The 25,333-nt window shown below is 45.5% G+C and overlaps 1 protein-coding gene across 1 annotated transcript; it reads right to left on the bottom strand.

The window, feature by feature from the left end:
- Positions 1-4,721: 4,721 nt before the first annotated feature.
- On the bottom strand, positions 4,722-10,333 carry TMEM207 (transmembrane protein 207). Its single transcript, XM_063408253.1, has 5 exons — positions 10,151-10,333; positions 8,315-8,352; positions 7,851-7,895; positions 7,268-7,407; positions 4,722-6,348 (listed from the first exon to the last, which is right to left on the bottom strand). Exons 1-5 carry the CDS (start codon positions 10,244-10,246, stop codon positions 6,200-6,202), a joined length of 468 nt encoding a protein of 155 aa, XP_063264323.1. The 5' UTR covers positions 10,247-10,333; the 3' UTR covers positions 4,722-6,199.
- Positions 10,334-25,333: the final 15,000 nt, after the last annotated feature.

Genomic DNA, 25,333 nt, shown 5'->3' with positions numbered 1-25,333 from the left:
CACAGTAGGGGAGGTGATGGAGGCTTTTTTACAAGGTCCTGAGAGACAATAAGTACAAGAGTTATGAGCGATGTGATGAATTCACAGATTATACCAAGAATGCACAAAGAGATCTGGAGGTGACAGGAATTTTTGTCTGTTATTGCAGGAAACTGCATTCAGAGCTTGGTGGTTGTTTTATTTCTTTTTGAACTTTTTAACAGCCACATCAGAAATGTATTTTCTGTGGGTCTTTGGGGCAGGAGAGCTGACACTGTTGATACTCTCTGCTAGGGCAGGGAAACTCTTGTAACATTTTTGGGTCTGCGTCCTGGGCTGTGTCCCTGCTCCCCTGCTCCTTCAGGGACACACTGGGAAAGAGATGGAGGGTGAACACACCCCAGAGGCAGAGCTGTGCTCAGTGACTGCTCCACTGCCCACATCCCTGCTCCTGCCCAGAGAGACAAATGCTCCCTCAGCCTCCCCGAGGGAGGAGAGATGCTGCAGGCAGCCTCAGCCCGGCTCACCCAGCTCAGAGATGCCCCTGGGGAGGAGGTACCCAGCAAAGACATCATCAACTCTGAACCAAAAACTCCCCAGCCTATGCAGCCAGCACATCATCCCTCCCCACAAACACTCAGGGGTGCCTGCCAGCCTCTTGCTCTTGTTTTCTATAGCTTTTTTCTAGGCACAAAGGTTATTTTTTGCAGTGAAGATTTATTTCTTATTTAGCAGAGAAGAAATGCAGGTGTAATTACAAATCTCAGACCACTGATTTCTCTTGTTCAGCGCTTGAGGAGAATTCTGGGCCTTTGTCCTAATGGTCTTCAGCCTGTTTTAAGGTGGTGGAGCTGTTTTGTGGCTTGCAACATGCAGGTCACACCAAGCAGTGGCTCAGTGGGCACTGAATGTCTGTGCCCTGACAGGGGTGAATATTAAGGGTTAGTTTCTTTAGTCCTTTCAGCCCTATGTTCCTCATTGGGATCCACAAATAGAGCACACACATAGTTCTTTAACTCATCCTCCTCAAATACACTTCACATGCAAAGAATTTATGTACAAATATTCTATGCATATGAAGAGGAATATTGCATTAACACTTGTGAGCCTCTCTTCTTCGGGATCTGTATAGAATAAGAGTTAATTCCTTAATAATACTTCTGTTCTAGCCAAACTCTATGGTAGGTTTTGAGGACCTATCTCCTGCACAAGAGGACCAGGAAAAGGTCACAGCAACTCTTAGTTTTGCTAGGTTAATGTTTTGTAACCAGTCCAGTACTGCATTGCTTCATTATTCAAACTCTGCTGACAGTCTATCTGATGTTTTGGTCAGCTGTTAATATTTCATTGTTAATCCCTGTTTGATTTAATACTGCCACTGGTTTCATGACTGCAGGATTCACTCCTCATTAGCTCATTATGAGGTCACAGTGCAGATCTATTCTACTTTAATTGTATATTCATTAGCAAGAAACCTCCCAGAAAGTAAACAGGACTTATTTTTTCTTTCAAAATCACAACCAGTCCTGAAGGCTAAAGATGTATCAGGTGAGCTCAGTTATCAAGGTATTTCTTTAATAGCTACCTGCATTCCATTCAGCAGCAGCTCACTAGAAATGACAATAGATGATTTTCCCCTGCTGATAGCCATTGATGGCTTACCAAGGCTTTTTGCTCAGTTGCAATTTCCAGCTGAGATGAGGCCCAACATTTAATCCATCAGTTCCAATAGCTTTTTAGGTTTCTCCATATTTTCACTAGCTTACAAGGGGTATTTTTCTATGTTTGGGCACCACAGTCTTCATTTCGCAGGGCACAGGGAGAGTCAGGGATTGAGCTGAGAGCTGGGAGTAGCACCTTTCCTCCCTGTGTGCCTGCCCCTTGAACTGGGGCTCCCCGTTGTCCTCTCCCCTGACAGCTCCGTGCACTCTGCCAGGGATCTGTCTGTTTGCAGGTTGTGGAAAACAATAAAGTGTTTAGGTAAGATCTTTGCTAAGTTGATTCCATGCCTTACAGATAGCTATTGATTTCCCATTTTGATACAGGCAAGTGAGGGAAATAAAAAAATGACACCTGCAATGGCTGTCCTTTTCTGCCTGCAGCATCTCATCCTCTCCCTGCCTCGATCAGCCTTGCTCATGAGGGCTTTTACCATCTCCAGCTGTACTTAGTGCTCACTCTTACTGTGACCTTGTGAACTAGGCTATCTCCTACTGTATCAATGTTTCCCAAGATATGTATTTCCTGCCTTTTCACAGACATTGCTGTGCAATTTTGGTGCGAATTCAGTAGATCTGAAAAATATTTCCAGCAGACAGGAGCAGTAGTGCAGAACTGTGTTTTTCTTACACGCTGTACCATCAGTGGGATGTAATAAACACAGTTACCTCTGAGTGTTGCATCTCACTAACCCGCATCCAGGTTTTGTTCCGAAGGTGTTTTGCCAAGTGCTTTGATTCCTGTGAGGGGACTGCTCTCCTGCAAGGACACACAAAAGGCAGCAGCACAAATAGAACCAGCCCTTGGGCATGGGGGAGTGATTTTGGAGGCTGCCTAGACCTTTGCTGGTAGCTACAAAGCTCAGACTCCAGGGTACACCTGCAGCAATGCATCTTCACTAGCTGAAGACTTTGTCCCAGCTTAGACACATCTACTTAGAGTCATTTCATAAACTTTCCAAGAGACTAAAGTAAAATTCCACCAAGAATGCAAGGTTTTCTCTCTCAGCTGGGGCTGGACTCCCACAGTTTGCTCTTCTGCATCTGTTAAATACTGTGGGCAAGTGATTAATGACTGAAATAGTCTGTCCAGCCACCGTTCCGGCAGCGAGAACTGTTCTCTCCCTGCGGCTGCTGGGTTCTTGCTGTAAAATGCCTTTGAGCGAGGAAGAAAAGAGCCAGAATTGTGCCATCTAGTGACCCAAAGAGAGTGGGCATCTGTCCCCAGCCCTGTCCTCATCCGCCCTGTGCAGAAGTCTTCAGCCCATAATGCAGAATTTTTGATGACAATTAAAAAAAAAATTAATGAGCATGCAAATTATTTTCCCATCTTTCATGTCCAGCTCTCCTGGCATTTCAAACTGATGCCCTGTTATGGCTCAGCTACTTCTGGTTTTGCTCTATTTTGCCTGAGAGCCACATTATGAGTTTATTATTCAGCTCTTAATCTGCAGAGGTGAAAGTCCAGCCACGTGCCTCACCACGTTCCCTTTGTCTTTTTCTTCCAGATGGTCACCAAGCATTTGGCTCCTCTGCACTGCTCCCATTTCCCCCCACAAGTCTTGCCGATGACAAATTCCCCCAAAACCACATCTGCCTTCTAGTGTTTTCTGCCTTTTTCTAGAGCTTTTGCCATTTCTTCTCAAAGTCAGCAGGAAGTGTAAGTCAGAGGAAGAGTGGCAGCCAGAGAGTCACAGCAGGAAAAGTGCTTTTCCAAGGTGAACCCTATTCCTGAGGTGATGAATTGTAAGGAAATGGTTCTTCTTTCCTTGCAAATCTGGAAACATCAGCCAAACTGCATTAACTCCCTTTGTTAAGAGCTGAGTGCTTATAAAAATATCAATTACCCAGAAAAATCTCTGTTTATGTAAGAAAGGGAGCACAGGTCTGCAGAAACCTTGTCCATTCTGCTGGAGAACACAGAAGGGAAGAGGCAAGCCAGGAGAAGCAGCTTCCCTAGGGAATAATAGGTTGGTGGAGCCACCAAAATGCTTTTGCAGAAGGAAGAAACCCGTGCTCTCCATCCCAGTGATCAGGAAGCCAAGCACCAAGGCCCTCAGCCCCTTCTCAAGGTACTTCCCTGCCCCAAGCCAGCAGCAATATTAGTTCATGTCCTTCCCAGAGCAACCCTACACGAGCTCTTTTTTGCAGACACCTCCTGGCTTTCAGCAGTTTTTGGAAGCTCCTGTCATGTTGCACAGGTACCACAGCACACAGGTTCTCCCACACTGGTGGCTCCAGATGGAGCCTGATTTTGTGACAGCCACTAGCTTACTTTACTCTGAGCCACTTGCCACAATTCTGACGGAATAATTTGATTCCTTTTGTGCATAATTAAAGCCCCTCAAATGTGAAACTGAGTGCACACAAGTAGCAGGGGAACAAACCCGTTCCCTCTAATGTTTCTGTGTACTGAAAGTCTTGCTTGCTCTCTGTTGGGTGGCTGGGGAAGGATTTACCACCACGGTAATCACTGGTCCTTGAGAAAGAGGGATGCAGAGGGATTGGAGGCATTGAAACAGAGCAGTCCTCGCTTGTTAGCCTCTTCAGCCACCTGATTAGAAGGTGACATTCAGTGGAATTAAAGGCAGCAATTTATTTAGAGCCAAGCCATTAATAAGCAGGAGGCAGTAATGTTTTATGCAGCACATAATGCAGACAACCTGTGGAGTTCTCTGCCGTGAAGGGGTCACCGAAGCAAACAGTGTGTAGGTGGGAATCAAGTGACAGCTGATTTAATGCCCACTAACAGGCTATGCAAGCTGCAGTGACAAACATAATCAAATCTCATGCTTCAGGGCATAAATTGAAGGGGTTGAGTGGTGGAAGCAGTTATGTACATGAAAGAGCTGATCCTGAGAGATGCTGATTACCTGCAATTCTTACTAAGTTCAGCCAGCAAGAGGACACTCTGAAGTTGCTCGATTTCTCCCCTGGCTGAGTCTATACTTGCTGATTTTCCTTATTAATAAACCCAGTAATATTTTAGCCTGCTGGCACAAACATTCATTTGGCTACAAGTAACATTTATTTCCTTTCACACAAGAGTCAATCATTAAAGTTCCGTCCAAAGTAAGATTTTAGGGAGATAATTTGCAGTGGTGCTGGCAAATAATTCTTTTCCTCAAATATGTTGTAATTCTTTATCTAGAAAATGTACTTACATAGAATCATCATCATCAATGCATTTAGTGTATTTATCTTCCCAGTCTCCTTCCTGAGCACAGGAACTGGTGCTACCCTCACTCCACAGGTGAGGAGGTGCTCCATGAGGCAGGCTGTGGGCTTCCATTAATCTTTTGGGATTCTAATCCCAGATGGACTCCGCTGCCCAAATTGGGCTCCTGGCCCCATGGGAGTACAAAGCATGGGACAGGGGTGACATTACCCTCTGCAGCAAGAGAGGTCTGACTGTGTCCCCAGCCCTTGCCACTGAGAGCAGAGGCAGAGAGGTCAGGCAGGCTGAATTCAGCCTTCAGTGACCTGCCCACGACAAACAAAGGGGAATCTTTGCTTTCATCTGGAATCCAGCCAAGGGGGAAATTCAGCATCTTTCTTCAGTCATTTGAGAAGAGTGAGACTAATACCTCCAAGGAATGACTTTGGTTGAGCTGATCCTGCTTGGGAACCAGGCAGTCTGGATGGCTTCTTAAGGTATTTCTCCATCCTGTCTGCAGTGATCACCTCAAAGAAAATGGCATTCTTTATCCCAATAAATTTCAGTAGCTAAGTACCTAAGCCCCTAATTCATGTCTGTGGGGAACTTCCGTGTGGGTCCTGGGCCATTCAAAGCCTTCTGGTCTGCAATGCTAGGGCAAGAGTAGCTGAGGACAGTCACCGTGAAATTAAGAACAACTCAAATGAACAAACTGACTTTTTTTAATGCTCTGTAACCAGCTCCTGCCATTGTTACTCCTCCATAACCCCTGTCTCTTGTTTTCTCTTCTCTGGCCATAAATTTGCTGCCTTTTGCACGAGACAAATCTGATACGCTGTGCTAAATATTTTAAATGTGGCGAGCAATCCTTCATCACAGAGTGGCATGATTGCATTGCGATGCATTAGAACAACATGACTTTGCCAGAGGGTGTTTCTTGGCACAGCGCCGAGTGAAGGAGGCAGCCCAAGCTCGAGAAGTAACTATCAAGCAATTTATCAACATTTGGTCCTAAAATACAAGGGGTTGCACCAGCTCAAGCAGATAGAGAGATAAATCTAGAGGCTGTGCCAGAAACCCCAAACGCAGGCATGCCTTTGAGGAATCTTCTTGAAATCCAGAGATATCAAAATGTCAAGCTGAACTCCTGTGACAGATTTGACACATACTTTTGCCATTTATTCTGTTGCATTTAGTCTTGTCTTTCAGGTTCAGATGAAATATGTGCTGCTTTTCAGTCTCTCGGCCAGCCTGTGGAAAGGGCTGACTTTATCTCACACTCCTTTAACATGATGGAAGATCTCTGATGAACCAAGTAGAATCACAGAAAGTCAGCATGTGGTGTCTAGAGCTTGTTTTCCTTCATAACATCCTCATAAGAGGGAGGCAATTCAGTTCCCCCAAGGCTGAAGCATGGGGCAGGAGAGGAGGAAATCTCTGCAGTCATGCAGGGGTTCAGGGATCCAGAGAATGGGCATGGAGGTGCTTCAGTAGCTGGGGAAAAAGCAAAGTCACAATGTAGAGCAGACAGGCATGAAGGGCAAGTGTGGGAGTGAGAGGGGTGAGCCCAGGAGGAGCTGCCAAACCACTTGGAAACAAGAAAGGCATGGATGTAATTTTTGAAGGATGGCATCACAAAGTCATTCACCACAAATTCCAGATACAAGAAGTTGGGACAGAGGAATTTGGGTGGGTTTGGGGTAGGTCCTCCCTCTGGAGACACTGTCTGTGACCACCCAGAAAGCAGGTAATATGTCCTCCAGGAAGGGCTTAGCCTAATGACAGGATTAGCTTTATTTTTCTTGGAGGGATGTTGTCTGGCTCAGCCTGCTGATGCTGCTGGCCATAGTCCAGGTCAATTCTGGATGCTACACAGTTATTATAGCCCAGTCCTCAGAATCTGGGTGCTCCTGGGTGAATGTCGAGGGTGGCTGCCACAATGAACAGCACCCACCAGGAGAATCTTTTGACAGACCCCTGGGTGTGTTAGCCAGTTGAGCTGTCTACTGGGGTGGCTCAAGTTAGGCAGCTTTGCCTGAGTGAGAAATGAGGGACACATGCTGGAAAGGTCTGCCTGACCCCAGAGCCTGTGGCTGCTGAGTGGCCTGGCACTGAGGAGAAAGTCCCACACACTTCCAGTGTTATCCTGGCCAAGCCCCAGCCAGGCACCTTTAGGACACACGGACACACAGGGACAGCACCAGGGTATGGCTCAGTGAAAGGTGGATGTGGCTTCAGCCCCCCTGTCCATGGTCTGGACATGTCCCCAGGATGCCAGAGCTGGGCACCCCTCTGTTCCCCACCAACACAGCCCCTGGCTGCCCCCAGCTCCCACTGCTTTCTACTGGGTTATGGATAGACCACAGGAAGGCCAGCAGGGCCAGCAGGACCTTGCAGCAGGGACAGGACTAACCACAAAAGGCATCTGAGCTGCTGAGGGCAAAGACAGCCAGGGTGCGCCGGGGGAGGCAGCCCCGCCGCTTCAGCCAGCACTGCAGGCAGCAGCAGATCCCGCAGGACACGAGCACGGCCAGGAAAAACAGCACCGGCAACCTAAGGAGAGAGCAGGGGAGGAACAGCACCGGCACCATCTGCGGGCAGCACCGACAGATGGCTGCTCGTCTTCAAATTAACATATTCATTAACATCTTCTGCAAATAGCCATTCAATGCTGCGGTTTCCTCACCAGCACGCTGGACACGATCAAAGTCTCCAGAAACCAATGTCTTGCTCCTGAGTGCTCAGCAGCGAGTGCTGGCTGGAAATTCAAACATTTCTCCCTGAACTCATCCATCGTCTTTTCCCAGCTCAGTTGTCAGCGTACAGTGAGAAGGATATGGATAAATGATTTCCATTAGTTTGTAAAGACAGAACACAGGGACAGCCCAGGAGCAATGCTCTCTAGCTATCAGTCTTTCTTAATGCCTTTCTCTCCATATATCCATCAAACAATATTATTTGCCAGTTTTTCCCCTTAAAGCAGATCTGAAACTTACCACACATACCAGCTGCTGAAGTTTTCATCCCTCTGTCCAACGCACCTAAAAAGGGAAGAATAAAAAGGACTTCCAGTCTGGCATGAGGGGCCTGCTGTACCCACCCCAGCACATCTACCAACACAAAGTCAAGCACCATCAGTAAGCAGAAGATTGAGAAGTTTTCTTCCATGAAGGGAGCCCATTAAAAATTTCTCTGTGTGGATGGGAGCAACGCAGATGATGCAAGAAGCAGACTGCCACTTGTTTGCCTTTCAACACTGGCATCTGCCACCAGTGTTTTTGCTGAAAATCCAAAGGGTTGACAGCCTCCATTTCCTCTTTTGAAAAAGCCCCAACCCTAAATGGCCTTTTCCTGGAAGTGCTCATTCCTCTGCTGTGCTGGTGTGCCAGGCAGGAGCTCAGCACCCCTGAAAGAGCCTGGGGTGGGGCAGCCACGGGTGGGAGAATGAAGCCACACTCACCTCTCACCAAGCTCACAGTCCGACCCAGAGTCTGCTGACTGAAAACACACACAAAATCAGAGAGGGCAGGTATGTTTTGCTTTTTACAATTTACCAGTCTAATTACTGTTCCTAGAGTGGGAAGCTGGAGAGGAAGAGCTGTACAAGTGCTGGTCCTGCAGGGTTGAAACCAGACCTCTCCTTAGGGATCTGCCTCTGTGGGTCTCAGCTTTGAGCCAGCTCAAATTGAAACCAGCAGAGAACCTCACCAAGAGCTCACTAAATTCAATAGCTTGCAGATGAAAGCTAGGCCAAGGAGAAAGCATTCCTTTTGATGTGAAAGAGGGAAAGACAAGAGCGGGGAAACATCAGCTTGAGTCTGAGACCTGCTTACTGCACTGGTGTCTGCTGTTCAGAAATAACTGCTGAAAATGCCCCATAACCAAATGCTTGTTCTGTGTTTTGGGGAACTAATTGTGAATGTAGCAGCAAATTGGAGCAGTTTTGACCAGAAGTGTGCTCTACCCAGCATTTTCCTGTTTTCAGATAGTAGTGGTGCATCATTCCCAGAGTCAGGTTTCAGGTATTGCAAATATGTGAACCTGAAACTTGTTTTTCAGGTATATTTTCTACTCTCAGCTCAAGCCAGTTTATTTTTGCAAGCCTTGTTGATCTTAGCCTCAGTTTCATATTATCTGTGCAAAAAGTAACCAGAGCAGTTCATCAGTATAATTGAATCCAATTCAATAGATTTTTTTGGCTGACTGGTGTTAGGTGTGTTATTACAGTTGCCCAATAGTGCTACAAAAAATTCAGATCAGGTACAGGATTGTGATAACAGTGGAAAGCAGAATGAACAAGATAGAGGAATTTAGATTTATTTCTCAGGAAAAACTATTAGAATGTAATTTGTAAATAATTACTTTGGATTTCCCTATGCATATATCCAAAAAACTTAGAGGTTTTTGAGTCAAACTGGAAGGCTCTTTTCCGAATTAGAATTTTTTATCAAATGTGCATAACTGAAAGATCTCATTTTAAATCTCTAATTAACAGGTTCTTTTTGTTATTCAAAGCTCAAGTCACTGTAAACAGCAAGAAATCCTCCCCCAAATCTCTATAATATGTCTGATCCTGTGCACACACTGTCTTTCAGCCCCTAGCTTCACCAGATGTCTTCAGGTATAGTAAGTCTTTCATATAAAGCATTATCTGTGAAATTTCACGAGAGGCTGAAACCCAAATGAGGAAGAATAGAGAAAAAGAGAGAAGCTTCAACTCTTCCAGATGTGTCCTTTAAAAACTGAGCTAAGTTGCCATGTCACACATGCACCCTGGTGCAGAATATTTTAATTCTTTTGGGTTTTTTTTGCACTTCAACCGATTATTAAATAACAAGTCAAAAGCAGATAGCTGATTGCTTTGATTACATGTATCCTGAGTATTCTTCATGGCTGAATGACAACCTCTGGACTCTCTTTTATCATCCTTCAAACCAGCTCAGCAGAGCCACCTTAGAGTAGTTAAACTGCAGCAAAGTGTATCTGCTCTGAGGCAGGAATCTGTCAGAGCAGCCAAACACCCACCCGTGCTGCTGAAGCCCCAAGCTCTTCCATTTCAATAGCCACAGACAGAATAAAGGACAAAGGCACGAATGTTTTCTCTGGATTAATTGGAATTTTTGTGAGCATTAACTATTCCCCAAATTCATTAGGTCCTCAGAAAAAATCTTTCACAAAATAACAACAACAACAACAATAATAATAATAAAGCTGATGACTAAATTCTATAAAAGTTGGACTCTTCCCCCCACAAAATCCCTAAAATCAGCCTGATGCCAGTGAAGGGTTTGGTTACCTGGAAGAAGGTTAAACACAGAACTCCAGTTCCTGCTGTGATCCATGAAGTTAAACACAAAGCTCCAGGTCTCCGCATTGTTAATGGAAGAAACATTGGAAGGGCTTTGTTTGCAGCAGTGTTTTACCCTCTGTGATTTGGTGCTTTTAAAACTTCTCTGCAGCCAGAGAACACATTACCCAATGGCTTCCTGTGCCTCAGAAGTCACCGCTAGCCAGGGACCAAATTTGGGACACAAACAGCTACCAGGAGTTAAAGGAACACTGGTTTAAGGTCAGCACCTTGCAGTTGTTTCAGTATTTTCATAGCTGTTCACAAATTCCTGCTGCTGAAGTTTAGTTCCATATTAACCCACAGGTGCATTTAACAGGACCTGCTACAAATAAAAAGCCACTGGTGTCCGTGCAGTGGGGTCACACTTTCACAGCATGCTGACTTCAGATGGAATATTGGCATTACAGAAAAAGCAGAGGCAGCTCTAAGCATGCCCTGTGCACTGTGCCTACCACCTCAAACCTGCACCAAGGATGAAGGAAATCCTTCCCAGCCTGAGACAGCCACCACCAGTACTGGTGTTATGCAGCTGTCAGCATTTGCCAGGAAAATGCAGCTGAAAAAGCCCCAATGCTTCTTACAAGGGACACAAAATTTCACTGCACATTCAATTCCTATGGAGCTGTCCAGGTGATGTGGTTAAACAGGGGTGGAAGATGGTTTGCACCATAGCTCTGATCCCCTCAGAAGGGACAACCCCAGTTTGTTCAGCAGTCAGTAATAGGTTGTCACTGAAGTTTACAGCCCGTGGCTGAAATGCACCATTAACTGTGGTTCTTCCAGATTTTAACACAAAGGGTGTTGCCATGAATATGTTTAGTCGTCACTCCAGAGTTAAGCATTATGTTGGGATGCCATTACTTCTGTAATGATTGACAAAGCCCAGCTGCTCTTGGGATGTACCTCTGTGGCTTTGCTTCAGCTGAAAGGTCAAGAAGTCTAACCAACTGTGATATAAATGCACAACACAGGTTTGTCATTTAATGTTCAAGTTTTGCATAAGCCCAGGCGGAGCCCTGGTGCTCTCTAATGTTTACTTTCAGCTCAGCACTAATAAAAGGTGAGCCCCTGAAATGATGCCTGCTGAGAAACATCTCTCATGATGGTGCTAAGTGTGTGTGCTACACAATACAAATGGTCTGAACATGCTGTCCTGCTTCAGAACAATCCTTTCCAGTGCTGCCCAACAGTAAATTGCCAAACCAATTTCTTAGCTGTTTTCTTAAAGAAAAAGCTCCTGCAGTTTAAAGTTGTGCACAGCCTTGCTGGAAACTGTGTGACTCTTACAATTTCAGGCTTCAATGAGGTCATCCATCATTGAACTAATTTCAGTTTTCTTCCTCTCACAATTACTTCCCTCATGTCAGCACCCAGGGTACTTTCAATTTAGAGCCACCAAATGGAACAGCCTCAGTATTTCAGGGGGCAGGTACCTCAATGAGCTCCGGGTTCTGAAAAATAGCATGTACCCTCTGTTCTGGATCTATTTCCAGAGGAAAAGTGAAAGGATTGAATTCTGTCACTGCTCAGCTCCTGGCCTTGAGGCCAACTTTGATGTTTTCTGCTGGTTGGATCCTGTGCTCCCTGTAATGATGTCAAGAGGAGAGAGAGTTGGCTTGAAGGGGGTCCCTGGATATCCCTGTCTTTTGCTTCAGGAGTGATTCCAATACTGAGAAGAGCTGCTGTTCAGCAGGAAAACTCTCCCTGCCCATGATCAGCTGAGCAGCTGGAACACATGAATGTCATAAAGAGCCTCAGCACTTGCTCTAAGACAGTCAGGACTGGACACCAATAACCCAGAGGAGTTTTGCACTGAAATTTAGGGTGGGGTGGGACCCTCGTGCTGTGGTACTGCTGCCTTTGGGTTCTGAAAGCTGAGACCCATCTTCTGGACAGCTGTGTCTGAGGGCTAGCTCCAGCCTGAGGGATTTCTCCAGGTTTTTGTCATTCTCCCATGAGCAGATACATGCACACATACTTGCACACACACATGCAGGTAACCTCTGCTCACTCCTCCTCTACTTACTGCTCACTCCTCCTCTACTTACTGCATAAAAAGTTTGGTGTCTCTTTCCTCCTCAATTATATTCACCTCATTGGTGCACTTGGGAGGCTGCTCCCTGATAGATGTTAACTCGTGGCCATTAGATTAACATGCTGTTATTTCCTCATCACCTTATGTCGTTGCTAGGTGACAAATGCATCTCCCAGGCAGCAACGGGAGCTACTGAAACGTACAGCGATTTATGATTGTCCATTACTGCTTTCCTTAAAGTGCCTGGTCCTTTCAGTGGGAAGATGTGCAGTTCTAGGATCACCCAAAGGGTCTTTTAGAGTTGCCACAGAAACCACCTCCACTGGGGGCTGACTATTGCTGGGTTTCATGAAAGGGAAGGCAAGACGGGAAGACAGGAGGAATTTGGGAGCAGCTGATTTACCTTGTCAAGTCTGAGAGGGCCAGGGTTGTGTCAGGGGTCTGAATTTCAGGTAATGGGCTCCAAATTGTATTTGTGTGTACTAGAAGTGATGGCCTATGTTTCACTGGGTGTCATATAATTAATTTCAGGCATGCTTTTAGATTGAGCCAAAATTTCAGGGAACATCCTGGGGACTTCTGGATTTTGGTAAGAGTGGGAGGCAATTCACAGGCAAACAGAAGCCCAGATAAAACACCTGGCAGCCTGTAAGCACAGCTAGCAGCTTAAACTTGTTTCAAGATCTTCCTAGGCTGCCTTCAGAGCATTTGGTGGTTTCTGGGGGTGACTTTTGGGAAAGCAATCACCTTTCTAGGTTCGGACCAGCCTCCCAGAATAGTCCAGAATAAAACTGTTAAAGACTCAGAAAGAGAAAAAGGAGAGTGGCAGCAGAAGAGGTGGGACATGGGACAGAGTGGAGAACAAAGAGATGTGGGAGGGAGACAAGGAACATCAGGGCAGTCCCACTCTCTACATTAAGGTCAACTGCCAAGGGTTAAGCAGGTGTTCACTTTTTAATGCTCCAGTGTTTTCACATCACCACCACAATCAACTCTTGCTCCAGTTCAAGGCCACTGGGATCTCTCCTCTCCTGACTTGACTGCACCACCACGACCACCTCAGTCTTTGCTTTTGCAGCTACATCCTTGGCATCAAGGCTCAGCCAGGCTGCCACCATCCCTCCTGGCCTGACGCAGCAGGCAAATTCAGTTTACAGCCCCAGGGAAGAGCAGAGCAATGGGGAGGACTGAGCATTTCCTCTCTGCAATGGGAGAACTAAAGCAGCTTCAGTCTCATCCTCTGTAAATGGAAGCCACAAGGAGCTGCTCGTTCCCTGCACACACACTGAGATGACTAAATCCAGCACTGGGGAGAGCTTTTAAAGCTAATGGCCAGTGCTGGCACGGGAACAAATGAGAGCAAACCAACCATGAATAAATTGAGGCTGGAAATGCAATGAAGGTTCACCCCATCCAGAGCAGCAAGGTTGAGCAGCAGCTTGTCCGTGGGAGGAGTGTGGGCATGAAACCAAGCAGCTCCTGGGACACAAGTCAGTGAGCTCCCACACAAGATGTAACCACTTCAACAGGACTTTCTGACCCAGGGAGCCCCTTCCCCACCCCATGGAACAACCCTCCAACACCTTTTGAGGTCCTTAGAGCCTCAAACCCCTCCACATGCACAGGAGTCAGCCAAGGTGGCCTTAGGCTCGAGCAAGCGAGGAAGGATGAACATTTTAAAGCAAGCCCTGGCAGAGCTGGCACGTCCTGCTGTCTTTCAGAAGGACTCTAACCAGTTGCTGGTCCCTGATGAATGGGGCTCTTTGTGAGCCCGTGGGGGGAAGTGCTGCTCAGGGGGAGGCAGGGGCTGAGCACAGGGATTGCAGTGAACGCCAACAAGGATGGCATTGTTCTGCTGCATCCTCCCAGGAGCCGGGCTGCAGAGGTCACCCCTCTGACACCAGGCAACTGCAGCCACCTCGTCGTGTTGGAGGGTCCAGGGAGCCTTGTTGTTTGCCTTGGGGTGTCAGTAGGGGAAATCCAGCAGAGAACAGGGACGGTGAAGGCCTCTGCCTGGCAGGAAGATAAAGGAAAAGGAATTTCCTCTAGGTTATGCATAAGAGATTTCTCCTACATGTGCATATCTCATGCTGAGAACTACAGAAAACTGAATTCAATACAGGTGTTCATGTAATCATGGAAGTCAAAACTTTACCCAAAGTCCCAACATAGAAGTCTTGTGAGAAATTGCTGTGATTTGTCCAAACTCAGCTGTTCCAACCTTATAATGAATACCTGAAATAAATACTGTAACAATTGAAATATTAAGCTTATCTGGAAGGACTGAGGCAGGAGATTTCTTGCTCTGGAATCCTTGCACTTTGAGAATTTCCAGCAAACCTTCTGTGTGTGCTGATGACTTTGGTGCTGGCTCCACTCTCCCCATTAAATACAGAAATCGGTGTGCAGTGATTTACTGAGAGATGTGTTGTGGTGGGGCAGGGAGAAGCTGAAAGAATTTATAGAAGTGGCTATTTCCTTTCCTCTTCCAAGCTGAGTTTTGTCTTTGAAACTTTGGCTGGATCCTAAAAAAAAGGTGCCAAAATACCAGGATATGGGTAAGCCTAGCAGTTGCTTTGTTGTATGAGAATTTAGAGCTCAGAATTACATTTTTAAGACCTCCTGCACCTGAGAAACAAATGATAGCTGGGCTTCTCTTATTTCTGACTTGGACATTAGGACATGAGATAATTCTGAGCTTTATGACTTCCCAAATACCCATGAACTTCTGTGTGCTGCAGCTCTCCTCGAAAAAGAGTTTAAGAGATCTTCCATCTCAATCTCTCCAGATACCACCGTACCTCACACACAGCATGGCAGAAATCAGTTCAAAGGGCTGGATAACCCTCGAGAGCTCAGAAACAGAAAAGCAGAATTAAGGCTAAAGCTGATAAAATTAAAAGCACCTTGAAAAAAGAGAAAGATGAAGAATACCAGAAATACAAAGTCATCACCAGCAGAAATTTTTCTCTTTTCATTTCTAATGTGAAATTGAAGCTGATTACAGCTACTTGAACTCTGAAGCCTGCTGCTGTTTCTTTGTGCTCCAACAGGTCCTCTTACTTTTAATTAGTTAAAATCATATGTGATTTTAATCATTAAAAATTATAGTTAGGCTTTAGTACTTTTTCATTATATCTCTTTTTTTTTGTTGTTACTCGGTTGCCAGGGGCTAAGAAACTAGAGTGAAAAAATTAAAAGCCCTTAGTACATTCATGCCTGTAATTTACTTAGCTGCTGGATGTAAAAAGACAAAAGGAGAATAAATTGCTTGAAAGCAAATAGAGGCTTCATTTTCCCCTGCCTTTGAGTTACTGATATCACATTGGACACCACATGGGAGGTTTTGGCTGAGAAACTAGCATGAGACTATCTGGCACATCCTGAAACACATTTTCGAGGCAATTTTCCAGGCAGAACCATTTAGCAGTGAATGCTGAAATACTGTCGTGATGCTGGTCATTATCAGCTGGCACACGTGCTTCTTCAGCAGGAACCCTGTGTCCAGGGGTCTGCTCTGCAAGAGGGGCCACGTGGGCACAGGGACAGGGACAGGGACAGGGACAGGGACAGGGACATGTCTCCTGTACCCCCTGCAACACCCCGGCTCCAGGCACCACAGGAGCACCCTGTGCTGCATCCCTAAGTGTAGGCATCTGCTAACATTTCAGCCTAAGACTTCCTCAGATGATCCAAATACCTACTTTTTCCACACTTGATTGCTTACCAGCCTCCCATGCATCTGAATTCCTTTCTGGTGCCCTTTCTGGGTTTATTTTGAATTGCTGGGGCCTCAGTTGCAGCCTGTCCCCTGCCAAGCACCCCAAGCCCACCCGGGTTCCATGCAGGGAAGGGCAGTGATTTCAGACCCTCATTCCTCACAAGCAGAGTCAGTTCAGAACAGGCTATAGCCACGCTCCTGTGTGCCCAGAATTAGTGAGGGCTGATACCAGCACTTATGCATTCAAGAAACATGGGATCAGCAGGCTGCTCTCCAGCCTTCTTTTTGTGACAGATAACATGCCAAATGTTCTGCCTGGGAACATGGTGAGCTGCTGCTTGGGGTGAGATGCTGTGTGCATACCCACCTGGTGCTTCTCAAGGATGTTGCAGCAACATGTCTGGGATCAGGGTAAGGATGAGGCAGTGAGGCTCCTCTGGGTTTGCTTCCCCTCTCCATGAGCCCCCCAAGCCCTGTACCATGGCCAGGCTGCCCTCTGGCAACCCAATTCAGAGCTCACCTCCTCTCCAGGCTGGTGCCAAGATGAGAAACAACGTCTGGAAGACCAGATGGAGAGCTTGCATCTTCCTCCCCGCTCTGCAGGAGTTTTCTGCATATATAAACAGAGAGAGAGATGGGGGATGCTTCCAGGGCAGACAGGGATTGCAAATAAGACCACGCAATAGGAAGGCTTAGCTTAGCCCTTTCTCCCCCTCAACAGCTTTACTGTTTTACTTAATCTCCCACTTTTACATCTTCCCCAAGAATATATCTGAAAAACACACTCCTGTTTATAATTTCAACACAAACAGCCAGGCTCTTCACACTCCTTTCTTTCAAATCACCCTTTGATTTCCCCACCGACTCCTGCTTCTGCTCTCTCGATTTCCCTCTGGCCAAGCAAAATTGTCCTAGCAACATGAATCTTCCCAAGCTCATTTCCCCTCCTCAGAGACCTGCTCAAATACACCAAACCCCCCTTATCTTACTCTAAAGCAGATTTTTATAACCTCTCCACTCCCCACAGGTCTTTGCAGCTCAGGAAGCCAAAGGTGCAAAGACCTGCCCTTGGAACAGGTGAAGTTAATGCTGTAGGACCCATTCAATAGGGAGGGAAAATGAACCCCCCCTCCTCACTTGCTCTAATGATAATCTGTCTTCTAGAGCAAGCAAACTCCAACTGGCCAACTCCTTCCTTGTATTTGTGGGGTCCTTTCTGTGCTGCAACAGCACTCAGACGTGCAGGGTGCCATGGGCTGTATAAATGTAGGGCTCCTAATACATGTGAGAGTGCAGATGTCAGAGAAGGGACACTTTCCACCTGGATGGCAGTCACAATTAGATGCAGACCTATTTCTTAAATCTCCCCATTCTTACAAGGTATTATTCCTGCATCACCTCTCCACTATGCTACAGATATCAATGAGCTCTAATCCTGTGAGAGAGGAAGAAAATATTTAGCTTCATTCCCAATTGTGGTCCATGGAGACATGGTTTGTGTGACAGAACAGCTTTCCAGGGTCTCAGTGGGAGTGCTGGGGCTGTCCCCAGCAGTGCTGAGGTTCAGCTGTGTTGTGTGAAGTAAAGCAGCTTCTACTCCTAAAAGGTATCCCTGAGGAGGGTTTTCTAGAGGAACATCCTTACAGCAGTGCCAGTACAAACACTGAAAATCGCAGCTCAGACACTCACCTCACCTCCTGTGCACAGACCTCTTCTTCCTTGGTGTTCTCATCCACACTCCCATGCTCTCCTTACTCTTGCAAGTCCTGATGCCAGGGTCAGAGATGGGACATCAGGCTAGAATGGGTCTAATCCCATGAATGCAGAGTTCCCAGAGCCTGCAGGCAGGGTGGATGGTGCTGGGTCATCCCTGGGGTGAAACCTGGGCAGTCTGGTCCTGCCAGGCAGGATGTTGCACCAAGGGCCCAACACTGGTGCACGGTGGGCTCAGAGTGGAGCACGACCATCTGTGAATTTACTATTCCTTCTCAAATGCTAATTAGTTATTTACATAAAACTTTGGAACATTTTAATTAGTTGTGTTAATTTAGAATTCACAGAAGAGAGCTATAAAAGTCTATTATATGGGACGCTTATTCAAATGAAGCTTGAAATGGCACATGGTGATGTACTCACAAATCTCCTGCCAACACAGTGAGAAAAACGAGAGGGTGGCCAGGCTTTGAGTGAGACAGCAGGAGATTGGCATTTCTGATGCACTGGGTAAAGCTGAGAAGCTGGTCCTGGTTAGGAAGATGGTCCTTTCCCACTTGAGGTCTCAGTCTGACAGTTCCAGATTCATATTGTCCCAATGTTGTTGCATTTGATGTGTCCTCCTCCTCCTCAGGGGAGGATTAACAGTTCTCTCTTTTCTATCTTTTCTATTTGTCAAACTATTTTTTTTAACTTGTAGGAAGTCATAATTAGGTTTGAGTTGGTTTGAGATGATTCAAATCAAGCTAAAATTGGCTGACAGTTTATGGAGCCAGAGGAATCAGATAGATAGACATCAGTTCATCAGTCATATGTCCAAACCACACTGTTCCTTTAGGAGCTTATGTGATGCACACAAATGCACTTCAAATACAGAGTTGCCAGGTCTAGAGGCACCTCTTGCTCTGCTTCAGCTCAAGCTCAGGGACAGGCAACACAAGGCAGCAAACCTCCCTCCTGCTCTGCACAGGCTGTGGCAGCACCCCCAGACAGCATCGCTCTGCCACCCCACCCCTGGGTGCTGCACTGGCACTGAAGGAAGAGTGTTCTGGTCCTGCCTCAGCTGGGCCTTTATTCTCAAGGCAGGTGGAAAAGGCTTTCCTTCATCAAGTTCATCTTTTTCACAGCACTAAACTCAATTAAAGCAAAGATGCCTGTAAGTGGCTGGACTGATAACGCTGTAAATCCAGCTATCTCAGGTTGCTAGAGAATCTAAATTACCCCATCACCATTAATCCCAATATAGAAAAATGTCCAAGCAGCTATTTAAAATGAGACACTCTGCCTTAAGATTTCATCTGGCAGGGAAAACCATTTTCTGTTAAAAATACAGCCCACTTTACCTCTTGAGGTTTAAGACTCGATTCAATAAATCTGGAATTACGCTATGGAAAATCATCTTCTTTGATGGAAGGTAAGTGCCAGCATCACATCCAATTGTGACAGAGCTGCGGTCTGCCTGAAGAGCTTGAGGACAGCATGGAGCAAGGGAAACACAGTGGTCTATCCAAAATGTTATGAACAGAATTCATGGGTGGTGACATTAAAAGTGAGAGGAAACAACAAGCTCTTACATGGTCCATGACAAAACACCTGTTTTCTTGGTGCTCACAAGATGTCTAAGAATATTTTATGTCATTTTCTGAAAAACAACAGAACAGTAGGAGCCTTGCACTAAAACAGATCCACTCCACTAAAATCAGTGGGTTAGCTGCACTCCTGTCCTCCTCTGAGGGCCCACAGTCTGGTGTTTTGCAGATTGTTGGGCACATAATGCTAGAAAAGCCACGTTTTCAGAACAGAAAGAGGGTTTGGGCTGCACAGGTTCCACGGATATCTATTATTCTGTGCAAACACTGGAAAATGGGATTTTACATAAATCAGGGAGAGCTCACAGAGGACTGCCATGAGAGGCAGGAAGAGACTGCCAGGAGCAAGAGATCTGTTTGTTGGTCTGCAGGTTACACTTGCAGAATAAGAGGCAGAGATGAGTCTTGCTATAAAAGCTGTTAGGAAGGGGAGTGGGGAACATGTTATGAAGTTCAGCTTTATGTTGTCTGGGAAAGCAGATGGATCAACCTAAGGATGGGCTACTTTGCCTGCAGATGAAATAACTAACCTGGAGGTGTCTGCTTCTATCTCTAATGGCTTCAGGGGAAAGGATGGGGACACACCTCAAGACTGTCTAATCCCATGAAAATAATATGTTGATTTGATGTAGGCCAGCCTAAGATTGTTCAGTCTTTATCAAAGAAGATACTTTGAGAATCATTGCCATCATCAAGGCAAATCGGAAATATTCTCTGGGCAAGAATTAGCTTGATAACAACAACAGAAGGGAGTGAAGCTGGAAGGCACTGTCAGCCAACTGGCAGGTAGTTCATGGGTGTCAAATCTTTTAATCCAACCTTTTAAAGCTCATCAGAAGATTTTACAGCAAGTGTATAAATGCCTTGTGGAATTTATTATTTAGGACAAGAGCCAAACATAATTCAGGAAAAAAATTGGACATCACTATAGAAAATTTGCAGAACAATATTTTTTGGAAAGCTTTTCTGTTATGATGCTTAAACTAGATTCACACTAACAGAGGTGCAGAAGAAACATAACTTATAATTACTCTGTTACTTTCCTCTGGCTGTAGTGGGAGCCAGGACACCAGAATTGTGCTCAGCAAAGCAATCCCTATTTCCAGTTTTGAGCTCTTACTGTTTATTCAGAGCTCGCCCATTGACCCATCTTCCTGTCACAAAGTGATGAAGTGCACATGTCAGAAGGATTGCCAGCAATCGACAGCAATCCCTGGAAAAGGGAGCTGCAGGGTATAAAACAAGCAGCTTTTCACTAGTGACTTCACTGTGAAGGGGCTGGAAGTCACGGCAGGCCAGTGGCACGTGTCAGGATAGTCCAGGGGAAAGATGGAAATGGTGCAGGAGCTCAGTCAAGGAAAGGTGCCTGCAGCCCTGCCCCGACCTGAGCATCACTCCTTTTCTCCACGTTCCTAAAGGGAGGCTCCCAGGGTGGGCTTGGGCTCGTAGGCACAGCATCACCTCTCTGTGCACGAGATGCACCCCAAGCCTCACTCCTACGGCCTGCAGCCCTCAGGTGTGTGTCACACTGCCCAGCATGAAAGCCTGCAGGAGGAGCAGCCTGTAGGAGTCAGGACATGCTGCCTGTCCCTGTGAGGGGACAGAGCAGGCTCTGTGCCATCATCAAGAAATGAATAGTCTTAGTCTCAAAGTCTTCCACCTGCTGGATTAAAACTGTGGTTTTAATTAAACCACGGAGGAAAAGACAGAGGAGGAATGGTAAAGGAGAGTTTGGGGTGTGGAGGTTATGGGGTTTTTTTTTGTTTGTAAGTTCAGTATTTTGTGCATGAGAAGTGGCCCAGTGTGGTAGAAACTGTGCTGCAGTGAGTTTGTCCATAGTATCAGGGCTGGGACGTCAGGGGATGATGTCCCAGCCCTGAGGGCTGAGCTGTGCCTCGAGTGACAGCTTTGACATCTCCAGCCTGGTCAGGACTGCCCAGGGCTGCAGGCAGGGTGAAAAAAAACCAACTTTCACAAAGGGGTAGAGCTTTCCTCATCAGCTGGGAGGGGTGAGTAGATCTACTCTACACTTCAGAAAACAGTTTTGCAAAGCTTGTGTACCCAGCTGATGAAGAACTGCACTTGGCAGATAGAAAATGCACAACACATCCTGTAAACCTTTCCTAAAAGGCAATCACAAATTAATCAGTCTGATTAAGTTCTTATTTTTTTTAGAACATCATTTATCAGTTTAATTTAACATTACTTCAGTTGCTAAGGAGCCATGATTGCAAACCTCCACCAAACAGGAATTATGAACACTAATGTCTGGTCATCTAATTGGAAAATATTACAAAACTCAAGCCGAGGTCTACCCTGTCCAGTCACACTGCTCAGTGAGACAGGGAAATGTTCTGTATTATATACAATAACACTGTTTATTAGTCAAGACTTGTAACTGTAGGAGAGAACAGCAAAATCACAAAAGGCTCAGTAGAAGAGACTTGCAAATTAGTTTCATTACTCTTGAAATTGAACTGCTTTCCATGCTCCTGGCAGAGATACCTCAAGGATACTGAGATTGCCTGTGTATTGCATTTCAGATCATGATCATTCTGCTGTACACAGTAATGTACTAAGTCTCCATCAGGCCAGCGATTGGAAGGGGGATGTTTACTTAGTGATGTGTGAAATGATGAATAAATCTTCAGGAATTATTTTGGGGGAGAGGGCAGTGAGGGAAGAGCTTTATTACATTCCCAGATCACCACCAACTGCAGAAATCCAGAAATTTTGCACATCTTTCAAATAATGAGCATCAAATGGGGAAAAAAAGGAGGAAAAAAAAAGGGAAGGTTCAATGCTGGTTCAAATTTCTGCATTACCAAAAATGTTCCTTCATTTCAATTAAATCTTGACCTATTTTTAATCAAAAGAGCCTGCTGTGTCTTTCTGCCTCAGAAGACTGACATTGCCAGCAGGATGCTGCAGCCTCAGGTCCCAGCTCCCAGGGGTGGTGGGGGCTCTCCTCAGGGCCACGGGGTGTGGGGAGGTTCTGCTCCAGGGCCAGGGACTGCATCCCACTGTTCCAGAGCCCTCTCCCCACTGCCATCCCTGCAGAGGACTCACCTGGTGTCACACAGCAGGGTCAGATCAACCAGCAGCCCCTCAGCTCCCAGCCTGGCACAGGCTGGGTCATTGCTCTGGACCCACTGTGGGATCACAAAAAAGGGACCTGAGCTGGCACTGAGAGGGACAAGGCAGAGAGACAGGTCAGTAATTTTTCTAGATGAATATTTTCAAAATAAAAAAAAAAAGAGCAATGTTTTGAATAAGCTCCTGTGACATAAATAATAAATAAGCAATATAAATTGTATATACAGACATATACACATACATGCATGCATTATGGAGAGCTCTTCTTTACTCATTAATTCCCTCAGGAGTTAGAAAATCACAGCTAAAAACAATCATTTGTATGCAGAGATAGACTGCACAGAGAGACAGAATTTTCTGTTCTTACCAAGACAATACTTTTTGGAAAAACCCCAACAAATTAATGTGAGCCATACTCAACAATTTTGTCTAAACAAACAGCAGAAGAGATATTTTCAAAAAGTAAGGAAATAAAAAACCCTGATTTTTATATCTGTAATTTCATAAGCTTTGATTTTATAGCACTGTTCTCAAGACCTGAGCAATTCAACCCTTGTATGATACTTCTAAAAAACTGTTTATTGCACTTGCAGGAAACAGGGGCAAGTACTACCAGAAAAAAAATGTAGAACTCCACATATTCGGTTTTAAGAGTGTTTAGAACAATCTTTCCACTTTTCTGATTCATTACCAAAGCCAAAAGGTTCCCAGTTCTCCCAGGGAAATTGGGACTTGTCTGACAAGTGGGCAGGTGAGCCATGAGCCAGCAGCTCTGCCTGTCCCTGCTCTCACCACCAGCCAGGGTGGGCACAGGCAGTCCCACTTCTGCCCCAGCTCTTCCACTCCAGGTTGCATCTTTACACCATGAACCATGATTTAAATCACGAATCCTTGAGCAATAATATTCCATCTAATATTGTATAATCTGCTGAGCATATAAAAATTGGGAAGATAATAGTGTCTACCACCAGAATGAATTTGGTGATACTGACTGATCTAAAAAAAAAGTTTTTCTTTAAAAAATTATGCTTTCCCTGGACATTGGGAGGATGAGATGCTGCCTTAACACTTGATGGGACTCTCAGTCAGTACCTCCTGCTTTTTCCTGGCTTTTTGCAGCATCCCCCTGACTTTATTTCTGATCTTGAACACTGAAGGTTTAATCTATCATTACTCCTCATGCTTCTGGAATATAAGTAGTTCAAAGCACTTGTATTTACTGAATGTCATTAGGCCCTGGTGATGAAGTAGCTCTGCTTGGATCTTTAATCCACTCCTTGTTATTAAAAAACTCGTAAGATAGAGCTGTCCTTACCTGGAAGCATTTTATCAGTTGGAGCCCTGGACACTGCTTGGAGGGGGAAAGGACTGATTTTCCACGTTTCTCTTGGCTAACTTTAGGTTAATAGAAAGAGGACAACACATGCTTTGTGAATTACTGCTTTGCAAATTAAACCTCCTTTCTTTGTTGAAGGCAAGGCTGGAATGTTCCTTATTTTGTTACAGAAACCAGCAGTAGTTGATTTGATCCATAGTACCACCAAATTTTATCTACTACACGCTTGGAGAGTTGTTTCAGGAGGAGAGGACAGATGCTACCAGCAATAACAAAAGCACAATCCCTTGGGACATGTAACTGAAATGCAAAAGACTTGTTCAGCTTCTTCCAGAGGTACAAGCACACCTGGCTACAGCGGGAGAGGAAAAATGGAGAGCTGCTCCCTGGGGACTTGAACAGCTCCCTCCTCTGCAGGCAGGCATGCAGGAGCCCAGTGGCATTCCCCAGCTCTGCTACTGGTGTCCATGCTCTGCTTTAGGCAAGTCTCTAGCAATCCCCTCAGCCTGGTTTTTCACTGTATAGAACAAACCCCAGCGAGGACTTGCGCAGTGGTTTTTCAGAAACCCAGTTCCACAGAGCCACAACACTTCACAGTGCCAAACACTCCCATGTTAGGGCTCATCAGGAGTTAACTGATGATAATATCTGTCATAAATACTTCTGGGAATGGCAAAACATCCGCCTGCATTGCAGTTGTGCCTCATTCTTTGTAAATACATGATGAATATTTTGAACAAATAATTATTACACTTCAGACTCTCTCCTTCAAGATATTCCCCAGTGACAATTTTTGTTTCACATCGAAAGAAACTGGTTCTTCATTCAACAAATTAAATGTTTGCCAGAATGGCATATTAAGAATCATAAAATGGTTTGGGTTGGAAGAGACCTTAAAGATCATCCAGTTCCAACCTCTGCCATGGCCAGGGACACCCAGGACAAGACCAGGTTGCTCAGAGCCCCATCCAACCTGGCCTTGAACACTTCCAGGGATGGGGCATCCAAAACATCTCTAGGCAATCTGTGCCAGCTTCTCACCACCCTCACAGTAAAGAATTTCTTCCTAACATTTAATCTAAAAGAAACCAAACTCTCTGCCCCTCTACTGACAGGCAGGGTGTGGCTTTACCAGCTGGTGGGAGGGACCCAACAGTGCATCAGGCAGGAACTGCCCTGAGCCTTCCTTGAATCCCCAGCAAATAATCCCACAGCTGTTCGGCCTTGAACATCTGGAACACTTATTTTGTTTGGGCAAGTCACCAGTAAGTGTTACATTCCCTATATGTACAAGAGCACTTAAACTTTTCCTTAATTTGCAGATCCCTATTTAAGGTTAAACTCATGTTTAAACAACAAGCAATTCTTCTTATTTTAATTAAGATTTATACAGGTTCCCATGTGTAGATGAAGCAATGAAGTCCTAATGAGCAGAGAGTCTAATTGTGATCATTCTGTAATTGAAATAGTGGTGTGCCTCAGAATAAGACTGTTATGTTGCCAAATAATGGACTAATGAACACCAAAGAAGTAGTAAAAAAGCTCTGTAAAAGACTCTTGCAGTTCCTATGAGGACAGACCTGCATGGGAACACCTCCATGTAGTATTCAAACATGTATAATGGCATATATAATGCAAT

Source organism: Prinia subflava, chromosome 11 (genome assembly GCF_021018805.1).
Source record: "Prinia subflava isolate CZ2003 ecotype Zambia chromosome 11, Cam_Psub_1.2, whole genome shotgun sequence".
Lineage (NCBI taxonomy): Eukaryota > Metazoa > Chordata > Aves > Passeriformes > Cisticolidae > Prinia > Prinia subflava.
The sequence above is the reverse complement of the archived record's forward strand: the minus strand, read 5'-3'. Positions and strand labels throughout refer to the sequence as shown.

Excerpts from the sequence above, each read along its gene's own strand:
- TMEM207 (XM_063408253.1), bottom strand. The coding sequence starts at position 10,246 with ATGTTTCTTCCATTAACAATGCGGAGACCTGGAGCTTTGTGTTTAACT. Across the intron at positions 8,353-10,150 it reads TGTGTTTAACCTTCTTCCAG|TCAGCAGACTCTGGGTCGGA; the intron begins GTAACCAAACCC and ends GTGTGTTTTCAG. Across the intron at positions 6,349-7,267 it reads CAGCTCAGATGCCTTTTGTG|CTACTGAAGCACCTCCATGC; the intron begins GTTAGTCCTGTC and ends CTTTTTCCCCAG.